Raw genomic sequence first — 13,664 nt, 5'->3', positions numbered from 1 at the left:
AGACATAGAACATTTTGCCCAGAATTCAGCTTTGCAGTTGGCACGTTTAATCACTTTCTAATTATCATTCCCACTATACTGTATGTAAAGTGTTAGATCTGACACTGTTGTAGGCCTTTTTAATCTTTGAGTCACAATCTTTTTCTTCTCCTTTGGCTGAAATCTGAAAGAGATGTTATTTCATATTATTGAATAAAAGCAAATTTTGAAAAACTTGGGTCGTTTGGATGCTGCTGCAACAATATTCAATATATGGTCACCAATAACTGGTCGACAAATTTTCAGAAGTTATCTGCTTCAGAGATGAAATCTGCTATTTATTATGGAATTTGGTGTGCTGAACTCAAATATGACAAGTAAAACAGCTGATTGGCAACAGTTTCTAAGATATTTAAGATTTTACATTTTATACACGTATGTAGTCGCATTTTAATTATAAATTGTGGGATCAGGACACTCCATCCAATGACCATTTCGTCCAATGCCTTTTTCATATGCACGATCAATTATTTTATATGTGATGACAATATGTGCAATAAGATTACGATATAAACAAACCATAATTCATTTAAGGGACTGCATTAAGCAGGTGCATGACTGCGTCTCCCCATAATAAATGGAAATAAACAATTTTTGTAAATCAAACGAGTGTCGTAGTACAAGCGCACGAAAGAGCAGAGTAAGGGGTAAAAACAAGTAGACCCTTACCCATTACAAGCTGCTCTCCGAGCTTTGAGTCCAGTGAAGCCGTTTACCTGTAATTCATCATATAGCCAGCCTTAATAAGGCCAACACAGCCTTAATCAGTAAAATGTTTCAATAAATTTTATTTAAATAAAATAAGTATTTTATTCATTTAAGGGAGTGCATTAAGCAGGTTTATGACTGCATTTCCCCGTAATAAAGGGAAACATATGCCTAATGATAGTAAGGTGACAATATGTATGACAAATTTTGTATATTTTTAAAGAATTCTCAATAGAATTTGACTGAAGCGGAAAACATTTTTATAAAGCAAACAAGCAACCCTTACCACTACAGGCTGCTCTTCGAGCGTTGAGTCCAGCGAAGCTGTTTAATTCATCATATAGCCAGTCTTAATAAGGCACACGCACAGTCCGGACTGCGCCCGAGAGTCCTGCACGAGGATGGAGTTTTTGTTGAATGTTTCTTGGATTTTACATGAATACTAGGTAGGAACCCATTGTTTTGAACACACTCGCCAAGAAAAGCGAGTCTGGGGCAAGCTTTACCCGCCATTAGATTTCACAATTCACGTTTGGCAAGTCCCCTCCTAGAACTGCCACCTTATTGTGGTGGAGGGCTTTGTGTGCTTGAATGATCCTAGGAGCTATGTTGTCGGGGGCATTATGCCCCTGTCAGGGTTTCCCAAGGCAGACAGGTCCTAGGTGACAGGCCAGACCAAGAGCAGTTCACCAAAACCCCTATGGAGAAAAAAACAGAGGACCGTGACGTCGCCCGGTATGACGCAGCCGGGGCCCCACCCTGGAGCCAGGCCCGGGGTTGAAGCTCGTATGCGAGTACTTGGTGGCCGGGCCTTTGCCCATGGGGCCCGGCCGGGCTCAGCCCGAAGAGGTGACGTGGGCCCGACCTCCTGTGGGTTCACCACCCACAGAGGTAGCAGTAGGGGACTGGTGCAGTGTGGATTGGGTGGTGGTCGAAGGCAGGGGCCTCGACGACCTGATCCCCGGACACAGCGGCTGGCTGTTGGGACATGGAATGTCACTTCGCTGGGGGGGAAAAGAGTCTGAGCTTGTGCGGGAGGTTGAGAGGTACCGGCTGGAGATAGTCGGGCTCACCTCCACGCACAGCTTGGGCTCTGGAACCCAGCTCCTCGAGAGGGGCTGGACTCTCCACTTCTCTGGAGTCGCCCGTGGTGAGCGGCGGCGGGCTGGTGTGGGCTTGCTTATAGCTCCCCAGCTCAGCCACCATGTGTTGGAGTTTACCCCAGTGAATGAGAGGGTCACCTCTCTGCGCCTTCGGATTGGGGAGAGGGCTCGCTGTTGTTTGTGCCTACGGCCCAAATAGCAGTATAGAGTATCCGGCCTTCTTGGAGTCCCTGGGAGAGGTACTGAGGGGTGCTCAGACTGGGGACTCCATTGTGCTACTGGGGGACTTCAATGCTCACGTGGGCGACGACAGTGACACCTGGAGGGGCGTGGTTGGGAGGAACGGCCTCCCCGATCTGAACCCAAGTGGTGTTTTGTTATTGGACTTCTGTGCTAGTCACGGTTTGTCCATAACGAACACCATGTTCGAGCATAGGGGTGTCCATAAGTGCACGTGGCACCAGGACACCTTAGGTCGGAGGTCGATGATAGACTTTGTAGTCGTTTCATCTGATCTCCGGCCCTATGTCTTGGACACTCAGGTGAAGAGAGGGGCTGAGCTGTCAACTGATCACCACCTGGTGGTGAGTTGGATCCGCTGGCGGAGGAGGAAGCTGGACAGACCTGGCAGGCCCAAACGTATGGTGAGGGTCTGCTGGGAACGTCTGGCAGAGCACTCTGTTGGGGAGGTCTTTAACTCCCACCTCCGGGAGAGCTTTTCCCAGCTTCCGAGGGAGGCGGGGGACATTGAGTCTGAGTGGACCATGTTCTCTACCTCCATTGTGGATGCAGCTGTTCGGAGCTGTGGCCGCAAGGTCTCCGGTGCCTGTCGTGGTGGCAATCCCCGAACCCGGTGGTGGACACCGGAAGTAAGGGATGCCGTCAAGCTGAAGGAGTCCTATCGGGCCATGTTGACCTCCAGGACTCCTGAGGCAGCTGCCGGGTATCGGCAGACCAGGCGTGCTGCGGCTTGGGCAGTTGCGGAGGCAAAAACTCGGAACTGGGAGGAGTTCGGGGAGGCCATGGAGAAGGACTATCGGTCGGCCTCGAAGAAATTCTGGCAAACCGTCTGGCGCCTCAGGAGGGGGAAGCAGTACTCTGCCAACACTGTTTACAGTGCTGGTGGGGAGCTGTTGACCTCGACTGGGGACATTGTCGGGCAGTGGAAGGAATACTTTGAGGATCTCCTCAATCCCATCGTCATGTTTTCCACTGAGGAGACTGAGGCTGATGACTCAGAGGTGGACTCGTCCATTACCCAAGCCGAAGTCACTGAGGTGGTTTGCAAGCTCCTCGGTGGCAAGACACCAGGGGTGGATGAGATCCACCCTGAGTATCTCAAGTCTCTGGATGTTGTGGGGCTGTCTTGGTTGACACATCTCTGCAACATCGTGTGGCGGTCGGGGACAGTGCCTCTGGAGTGGCAGACTGGGGTGGTGGTCCCTCTTTTTAAGAAAGGGGACCGGAGAGTGTGCTCCAATTATAGGGGAATCACACTTCTCAGCCTCCCAGGGAAGGTTTACTCCAGGGTACTGGAGAGGAGAATTCGACCAATAGTCGAACCTCGGATCCAGGAGGAACAATGCAGTTTTCGTCCTGGTTGCGGAACACTGGACTAGCTCTATACCCTTCATAGGGTGCTCGAGGGTTCATGGGAGTTTGCCCAATCAGTCCACATGTGCTTTGTGGATCTGGAGAAGGCATTCGACCGTGTCCCCTGTGGTATTCTGTGGGGGGTGCTTCGGGAGTATGGGGTTCGGGGCTCTTTGCTAAGGGCTGTCCAGTCCCTGTACGAACGGAGCGGGAGTCTGGTTCGCATTGCCGGCAGTAAGTCAGACCTGTTCCCAGTGCATGTTGGACTCCGGCAGGGCTGCCCTTTGTCACCGGTTCTGTTCATAATTTTTATGGACAGAATTTCTAGGCGCAGCCAGGGGCCGGAAGGAATCCTGTTTGGGAACCACAGGATTTCATCTCTGCTTTTTGCGGATGATGTTGTCCTGTTGGCTTCTTCAAACCAGGACCTTCAGCATGCACTGGGGCGGTTTGCAGTCGAGTGTGAAGCGGCTGGGATGAGAATCAGCACCTCCAAGTCCGAGGCCATGGTTCTAGACTGGAAAAGGGTGGCTTGTCCTCTCCAGGTTGGTGGAGAAGTCCTGCCTCAAGTGGAGGAGTTTAAGTATCTCGGGATCTTGTTCACGAGTGAAGGAAGGATGGAGCGCGAGATCGACAGACGGATTGGTGCAGCCTCCGCAGTGATGCGGTCGCTTTACCGGTCCGTCGTGGTGAAGGAGCTGAGCCAAAAGGCGAAGCTCTCAATTTACCGGTCGATCTACGTTCCGACTCTCACCTATGGTCATGAGCTTTGGGTAATGACCGAAAGAACAAGATCGTGGATACAAGCGGCCGAAATGAGTTTCCTTCGCAGGGTGGCTGGGCGCTCCCTTAGAGATAGGGTGAGAAGCACAGTCACTCGGGAGGAGCTCGGAGTAGAGCCGCTGCTCCTCCACATCGAGAGGAATCAGCTGAGGTGGCTCGGGCATCTTTTTCGGATGCCTCCTGGACGCCTCCCTGGGGAGGTGTTCCAGGCATGTCCCCCCAGGAGGAGGCCCCGGGGAAGACCCAGGACACACTGGAGGGACTATGTCTCTCGGCTGGCCTGGGAACGCCTCGGTGTTCTTCCCGAGGAGCTGGCCGAGGTGTCTGGGGAAAGGGAAGTTTGGGCTTCCCTGCTTAGACTGCTGCCTCCACGACCCGGTCCTGGATAAAGCGGAAGACGAGACGTTTGGCAAGTGGCGGGTGGTCAAACTACACGCTGCAAAAATGTGTCTTGCTTCAGTCAAATTCTGTTGAGAAGTCCTCCCTTTTTCGAACAAACAAATACCCTTCCATCCATCCATTTTCTACCGTTTCTCCGAATCTGGGTCATGGGGGTAGCAGCCTAAGCAGAGCAGGCCAGACTTCCCTCTCCCTGACCACCTCCACCAGCTCTTCGGGAGGCGTTCCCAGGCCAGCCAAGAGATGTAATCTCTCCAGCGTGTCCTGGGTCTCCTCCTGGAGGGGCATGCCCAGAGAACCTCTGTTGGGAGGTGTCCAGGGGGCGTCCTAACAAGGTGTCCGAACCACCTCAACTGACTCCTTTCGATGTGGAGGAGCAGCAGTTCTACTCCAAATCACTCCCGAATGACCAAGCTTCTCACCCAGTATCTAAGGGAGAGCCCAGCCACCCTCTGGAGAAAACTCATTTCTACTGCTTGTATCCACAATCTCATTCTTTTGGTCACTTCCCACAGCTCGTCGCCATAGGTGAGAGTGGGAACATAGATGGACCAGTAAAGTGAGAGCTTTGCCTTTTGGCTCAGCTCTCTTTTTACCACAACAGACCGGTTTAGCGTCCGCATCACTGCTGATGCCGCCCCAATCCGTCTGTCCAACTCCCGCTCCCCCTTACCCTCACTCATGAACAAAACCCTGAGATACTTAAACTACTCCACTTTAGGTAGCAACTCCCCCCTGACCTGAAGTAGGCACTCCACCCATTTCCGGCTGAGCGCCATGGTCACGGACTTGGAGGTGCTGATCTTCATCCCAGCTGCTTCGCACTCGGCTGCAAACCATCCCAGCGCATGCTGTCAATCACAGTTTGATGAAGCTAACAGGACCACATCATCCACAAAAAGCAGAGATGTGATCCTGCTGCCACCAAACCGGACACCCTCCATCCCTTGGCTGCACCTAGAAATTCTGTCCATAAAAGTTATGAACAGAACCGGTGACAAAGGGCAGCCCTGGCGGAGTCCCACATGCACCAGGAACAAGTCTGACTTACTGCCGGCAATGCGAACCAAACTCCTGCTCTGGTCATACAGGGTCCAAATGGCCCACAGTAGTGGGCCCTGAGCCCCATATTCCCGAAGCAACCCCCAACAGGGCACCACAAGGGACACGATCGTAAGCCTTCTCCAGGTCCACAAAACACATGTAGACTGGTTGGGCAAACTCCCATGCACCCTCCAGTACCCTTGCAAGGGTAAAGAGCTGGTCCAGTGTTCCACGACCAGGACGAAAACTGCATTGTTCCTCCTGAATCCAAGGTTCAACTATCGACCGGATTCTCCTCTCCAGCACCCCAGCATAGGTTTTCCCAGGGAGGCTGAGAAATGTGATCCCCCTGTAGTTGGAACACACTCTCCGGTCCCCCTTTTTACAAAGTGGGACCACCACCCCAGTCTGCCAATCCAGAGGCACTGTCCCCAACCTCCACACAATGTTGAAGAGGCGTGTCAGCCAAGACAGTCCAACAACATCCAGTGCCTTCACGAACTCAGGACAAATCTCATCCACCCCTGGAGCCTGGCCACCAAGAAGCTTTTTAACCACCTCGGCAACCTCAGACCCTGTGATGGGTGAGTCCTCCCAAGCACCCTCAGACTCTGCGTCCTCCTTGGACAACATGAAGGTGGGATTGAGGAGATCCTCAAAGTATTCCTTCCACCACCGGACGATGTCCCCAGTTGAGGTCAACAGCACTCCATCCTCACTGTAAACAGTAGGGACAGAGCACTGCTTCCCCTTCCTGAGCCGCCAGAATCTCTTTGCCAGAATCTCTTTGCCAGAATCTCTTCAAAGCCGACCAAAAGTCACTTTCCATGGCCTCACCGAACTCCTCCCACACCCGAGTTTTTGCTTCAGTGACCACCAGAGCCGCATTTCACTTGGCCCGTCGGTATCTGTCAGCTGCCTCTGGAGACCCACAGGCTAACCAAGCCCGATAGGACTCCTTCAGCTTGACGGCTCCGCTCACTACAGGTGTCCACCACCAAGTTCGGGGATTACCGCCACGACAGGCACCAACAACCTTGCAGCCACAACTCTGCAAGGCCACCTCAGCAATGGAGGTGTGGAACATGGTCCACTCCGACTCAATGTCCCCATCCTTTCCCAGTATGCAATTGAAGCTCTGCCAGAACTGACAAATACCTGAAATATAAAATAATTGATAGTGTGTATGAAAAAGGCTTTGGACGAAATGGTCATTGGACGAAGTGTCCTGTATCCTAAATTATAAACCTTGGTCTCTTCATGTGGTTATGGTTGCTTTACATGATATTTCACCTGTTCTCTTCATGTAACACTTTAGAAAATCAGCAAAAAGGTTATATAAATAAAAATTATTATAAAACAAATGGCAAAATACAATTATATATCAATATAGAAATACAGAATTTAGTCCGTATTCAGTGCATTGTTTCTTGTATTCATTAAACGGAGCATCTCTTGTCACTGTCCAGCAGTAGTCTGCAAGCATGGATGGGCTCTGTCATTTACAGACAATTTACCTTGATACCTTTTCTCCATTGCTGCAATGTCCTGGTGACATCATTCACCATGCTCATTGTTTACTGCCCCATAGTTCAATGGAAAAAAAATCAAGATCAGAGTGAAAAAAAAAATTATTTACAGGTCACATGTTACATCCAAAGTTTTTGTAAGCCTTCAGGAGGTTTCCCACTAACTCCTTGTAGCTGTCTGCCTCATAGTTTCCAAGAAAATTTGTTGCCACTAACTGGAAAGCCATCCATGCTGCCTTTTCATTGCCACGCAGTGTACAATCAAAGGCATCATCTCAAAGTAGTCCACAAATCTGAGGACCAATAAAGACAGCTTCTTTTATCTTAGCTTCACTTAGCCTTGGAAATTTTCCACTGAGGTACTTGAAAGCTATTTTTGATTTGTTCATGGCCTTGACAAAGTTTTTAATTCAACCCAGCTTGTTGTATAAGAGTGGTAAGAAAATCATCTCAACAAGTGATTGATCTTGATCGCTTTTCTTGCCAGGCTCCAATGACTGTCAGAGTGGCCAGTCGCTTTTCATGTAGTGGGAATCTCTTGCATGACTACTCCATTCACAGAGAAAACAGCGGCTGGTAAGCAGGTGTTTTGTATATCCCATCTGCAGACCAAGCAAGACAGCAATAGCCTTCAGGTCACCACAAAGCTGTCACTGATGTTTGTCATAGTTTATGCACTTCTAAAGATGTTTTCTCTCATCATATGTTGTTTTCTTATGGACATCATAACCAACTGGAATTGATGGAAAAACACTGCTATTGTGCAGCAAAACAGCTCCAGTCTCCAGTCAAATGGATCATGAATAATGTTGAGGGCTGCCATCAAACCATCAATACTGTTGCAAGCTACAAGATCACCTTCCATGAAGAAGAATGGGACAAAATCTTTTTGTCAGTTGCACCACATGGAAACCAGGGCAGCACAGTGGTGTTAGCACTATCACTTCACAGCAAGAAGGTTTTGGGTTGAAGCCTACCAGCTGACGGGGGCCTTTCTGTGTGGAGTTTGCAACTTCTCCCCATGTCTATGTGGTTTTCCTCCGGGTGCTCCGGTTTCCCCCACAGTTCAAAGACAAGCCATTAGGTTAACATGGGGCAGCCATGGCCTGAAGTGCCCTTGAGCAAGGGCACCTAACCCACAACTGCTCCCCGGGTGCTGTAGCATAGCTGCCCACTGCTCTGGGTATATGTGTGTGCTCATTGCTTACTTGTGTGCACGCGCATGTGTTCATGGCTTCAGATTGGTTAAATGAAGAGGTTAAACTTGACTGGGACAAATGGGACACCCATCCATTTGACTGGAGACTGGAGCTGTTTTGCTGCACATCAATATTACTCGGTGCAATATGTATACTGCTCCTACTTATTCAAGTGACATTGGGCATACCTAACAACCTGTGTTTTCTTTCCCTCCCCCCACCCCAAATCTGTCCCTCTGAGTTACATGGAGTCAACAGGAAATCTTTTGGTGGAGAGGGTGGAGACCTCGACTGGCTATCATAGCCTGCAGGGAATCGGCCGTCAGACATTCTGTCGCATGTCCCAGACCCGGTGAAATGTAACTGAATTGTCTTGGCCAGCCCTAAGGGTCCCATCTGCATCTCATCATTGCTGAGGAGTGTGCTCCCATCACCCAATCAAGCATCCAGCCAGAGCAGGTCATGATATATTTTTTACCATATTAACATGCCATTGTGTGTTATGCCTGATGTAAAGACTCTCGTCTCTGCGAGTCTACCACACAGATTTAATACTTGTGTCATTTTTAGGGCATACCTAACAACCTGTGTTTTCTTTCTCTCCCCCCCCCCCCAATCTGTCCCTCTGAGTTACATGTTGATCCTGGGATTGAGATGCTGGCCTCTTCTGCCCCTCGGACCTGCTTGATCCATCCTGGTGCCCTGTGTCTGGTCGGAGTTTTATCACACCGCTCCTGTGAAGGACGGCCCCATGAGGACAGTTGAGGGTTATACTTGTTAAAACTGTTAATATTATAGTCAGGCTGTCTGTTGTTGCCCAAATGAGGATGGGTTCCCTTTTGAGTCTGGTTCTTCTCGAGGTTTCTTCCTCATGTCGTCTGAGAGAGTTTTTCCTTGCCACCGTCACCACAGGCTTGCTCATTGGGGATAGATTAGGGATAAAATTAGCTCATGTTTTAAGTCGTTCAAATTCTGTAAAGCTGCTTTGCGACAATGTTTATTGTTAAAAGCGCTGTACAAATAAACTTGATTTGATTAAACTTCACTGCGCGCTTCAGCCTGTGCTTGAGTGTACATGTGACAAATAAAGGCTTCTTGGCTTGGCTTCTTCTTCGAACATTGCCTGCCAGGAGATTCCACTGTTGTAATCTGGAGCCCAGAAGCTCTGCTTTATTCTTTATTCTGACAAGGTCATTCAATTCACCTTGTGTTATCAGGTGAATGAGCATGGGAGAAGATCTGGGTCATGCGACATTGATGTTTCAGGACCAGAAGTTTCACACTCTTTTTCTTCATCTGACTCAAGTGAGAATGATGCTGGCGCATCAGGAACAGGCATTCCTTCTTTGAGCGGTTCTGGGCATATACCTGATGGAATGTTTGGATACTGTACAGCCCACTTTTTCTTCTTTGACAAACCTTTCCGAACTGGGGGCACCACACAGAAGTAACAATTATTGATATGATCAGTTGATTTTCTTCAAATCATTGGCACTGCAAAAGGCATGAATTTCCTGTCCGTTCAACCACTTTGTTGCACAGGTACTGCAGCATATGTGTGGGGCCCAACTCTTGTCCTGATCTCCAATTTTGCAACTAAAGTAAAGGTGGTAGGCGTTCTTGACTTTTGTGATACAAAAGTCACTTCACCACAAACATGGCAGAGGTTATCTGCATTGTTCACAGAATTACGAGGCATCCCTGCTCACTTTATCTAAAGAAAGAAATCAAACACTTGGTTGATTTAATCTTGAGAGCACAGCACTGTATGATTTCTTGAGCTGATAAAAGGCAAGTTACTCAATTTTCCCTTGGGATTATGAAGTATTTCTGATTTGTTCAGCAGAGTGATGCAAGTTGACTTATGATTCCATCATCCATGACAAATATCATGATGCAGTCTATATCAGGTGTGATGCAATACTGGCTTCAGTTTGCATCACTCATTGTTTTGACAAAAAGTAAGTACTATCCAAACCAATCATAGATTTATTCATAGATCCAATCAAATAAAATGTATGTGTGTGTGTGTGTGTGTGTGTGTGTGTGTGTGTGTGTGTGAGAGAGAGAGAAATTATTAAAATATGTATTTTCAGTCATTTCTGGTTTATAACTTGCATTACCTCTGCCATTTCCATGACATGGTTCATACATACTGACCCAGTAACATATCTTGAAAACTAGTCAATGAGCAATTTTAAACTTCATTTTCATTCTTAGCGACCCAAAATTAGTAAAGTCTCACTATAATTACTTTGCCTGTAGACTAGTGTATTCAAGTGATAAAAACACAATATAAATAAGCATTTAATTGATGTAAAAGTTTCAGCTGAATGATGCTTTCTGACCTAGTCCTTATCTCAGCCAGCAGCCGCACTGCAGCCATGACAGGGTTGGAGCCATCTCCAGAGGCTGGTAAGCAGGTGTGGATGGAAAGACTGCCCTCCTGTGGTAGCAGCATGGACTGCACTGCCTGCACTACCTTCTCAGTGATGGACAGCTTACAGAGTGGTAAAGCCTGGAACAGAGAGAGACATTAGCATGTGCAGTAGTTATTTGTAGATAAGCCATTTATGTAGAAAATATCAGTGGAGAATAAAGGTTAAATGGGGCCTTATTCAAGATTAAAAAAAGGCTTGGGATTTCAGTTTGGAAATGTATTTAAAAGAGTAACTTTAGAGAATAAAGATTAAAGAATAAAGGCCATTACCTTTATAAATGTTTATTCTCCGAGCCCTACTCCATGCACTATATAATTCTGAAAAATGCTAAAAAGGCTAAGAGGAGGGTGGGGAGGGGCTGAGAAGGGAGTGGGGCATAAACGCCTCTGTACGATGAGTTTCAATCTTTTTCAAATATTGAAAATGAGTGCAGTTTCACAGACTCCCACTCCAGAACAGGGGCTGAGGAGGTGGGGTGCCTACCTCTGGTTAGAGGACATTAATATTCTTTTTTTTTAATAAAAAAAACTTCATAACATAGTGAAGTACCAAATGGTTGACTTCTACGTCAGCATAAGCCTTGCAAGGGTGAGGACGATTTTAGCCAGAAGTGTTGAGGCATTTTCAACTCCTAAAATCCCAATTTTTTATACAAATGGTAATTTTGTCAATATTAACACCAGCATTGATGTGTTTCATCACAGTAGTCATATCATTTAGTTTAAGCACAGTCTGAGCCACAATAAAACTTGAAAAATCCAGAACAATTGCTGTTCTAGATAGAAAATGATGCCAAAGATCACACTGTCTAAAAAGCCAAATGTAAACAAAATATAACTTTCTGGCCATACATGTTGGCATTTTTGGTTAAAAAAAAAAGAAAAGAAAAAAAACTTATTTCATTTCATTTATAGTTTATTTGGCAGGGACAATGCAGTGCACATTATTACAAACATGACGTGGCAAAGCCATGACAAAACTTGTAGATGTGAATACATAGGAGGTTTGTAGCCAAATGGCTAGTTTGCAACCCCTGTCCCTGATCAGGCTACCTATTATAATAAAATATCACATTAAACAAAAATTATACAGATATATGCTATTTTAAAACATGCTTGCTATAGCATAAAAACCTTATATCAAAAAATAAACAACACAGATAAAAAAGATAAACAACACCACTTGTGTATACAGACAGTATATGGTGTGTGTGTGTGTGTGTGTGTATATATTATCAATTGCCTGTCCTGATGGCTGCATTTTTGGTTTGCCTTAAGAAATTGTTTTACTTTTTTGTTAAATATTTTAGGCTCAGTCTGTGTTTTTATTTCCGATGGTAAGTCGTTCCAGAAATTTGTCCCAAGTATTGAAAAACTTGATTGGCCAAAACTGGTTTTACGCCCCTCTGCTATACAGTTGCCATTCACTGCTCCCCTGGTGGCTACCCTTCTTGTACTTATTTTTATTACAAAAGGGCATAGTACAGCAGGAGCAAGGTTATTTACACATTTAAAAGTTAGTTTAAGAAAAGAAAACTTCATAAAATTCTCAAAACTTAAGAAGTTATATTTCTTCACTATTAAGCAATGATGCCACATTATTGATTTATGATCCAATATTTTTAGTGCCTGTTTGTATAATGATAGAATAGGTTTCATTGTTGTCTGGGAGGCTTGGCTCCATACAGTAATGCAGTAAGACAGATGAGAAAGTATCATGGCATGAAAGAACAATAAGGCTGCCTTAGTGGGTATGTGATGCCTTATCATTCTAAAACAGTTCAGGTTTGTTCGGAGTGTCGAAGTGAGTTTCTTAATATGTTTATTAAATTTAAGCTGAGAATCTAAAATGATACCTAAAAATTTAAATTCGTTAACTTCATCTATAGACCCTTTTCAGTCACGTGACCTTCGTAAACGCGACCACCATTTTGGACATGTAGCAGACTTCGGCTCGAATTGGTTTGAATGCGAGGAAGGCGACAAACGGAGAACATACAAGAAAAAGGAGCGAGATGCAGAAAACACCTTCGCTATCCAGCGACGTAGGGCATTTACAGGGCGAGCAGAGGGAGAAATAACAACAGTAACGACACATTAGCAACGCCGTACAGAAATAACGGTTTATGGCACAGACCCTTTCGGTTCTCGCTCATCTAGCTGCTACAATGACTGCTTAGACTGCAACAATAATACCTAACACACATTTAAGTATCCGTCGTAAAGACGTGAAACTCGTCGAGTGACGAGTGTGTTCATTGATAAGCTAACACAATCTAAAAGTAGACATACCATCACACTGCCCTGGCGCTGTGTACAGTTTACCTTCTATGGTTTGTGCACTCGCTATTTGCCATTACTTTCTCCAACCGTTGTTAGAGATTACAGGGAACGGCCTGGATTTAAGAGACAAATACATGTTCCTCTTGTTTTGAACACTTAGCCCATGTTTACATTAGACCGTATCAGCGGATCATCAGATTAACGTTTTTAAAAGCGATTAGTGTGCACACAGCAACACCAATACACGATTCGTCTGCACACAGCAACACCAATACACGGATACGCTCGGCTCCGCAGGCATCCTGCGCTCCAAATCACTCCGCCTTGAACAGCGAGTGCCCTCTGGAGGGTGCGCACTCCGGCCCTACGCAGCTCACACAGCGCGCGAGTGAAGTGCACGAGCCACAATTCGGGACTGAGCCGCTGTGTGTGTGATCCCAGCGCAGATCACTTACCACTCGTAAGTGGAAGGATGGCAAGCCTAAAGACAATCGTTTTTTTTTTTTGTTACATAGTCAAGAGAGGTGTCGGATCACCGGATCCA

The 13,664-nt window shown here is 46.7% G+C and overlaps 1 protein-coding gene across 11 annotated transcripts in view; it reads right to left on the bottom strand.

Annotated features, from left to right (window-relative positions):
- The window catches only part of LOC132872214 (probable E3 ubiquitin-protein ligase HECTD4), an 868,395-nt gene that overhangs the window by 235,721 nt on the left and 619,010 nt on the right, over nt 1–13,664 (bottom strand). For all 11 annotated transcript variants that reach the window (XR_009651396.1, XR_009651397.1, XM_060906858.1 and 8 more), the window contains exon 43: nt 10,746–10,915. Coding sequence is in view for 9 of the 11 variants with exons in the window: in XM_060906858.1 (XP_060762841.1) it covers nt 10,746–10,915 (170 nt within the window). In the remaining 2 variants the exon portion in view is untranslated. The remainder of the gene's footprint in view (nt 1–10,745; nt 10,916–13,664) is intronic.

Source organism: Neoarius graeffei, chromosome 24, assembly GCF_027579695.1.
Source record: "Neoarius graeffei isolate fNeoGra1 chromosome 24, fNeoGra1.pri, whole genome shotgun sequence".
In the NCBI taxonomy this organism is placed as follows: domain Eukaryota; kingdom Metazoa; phylum Chordata; class Actinopteri; order Siluriformes; family Ariidae; genus Neoarius; species Neoarius graeffei.
Note: the sequence above shows the minus strand (reverse complement) of the source record. Positions and strands in the feature narration are given on the sequence as shown.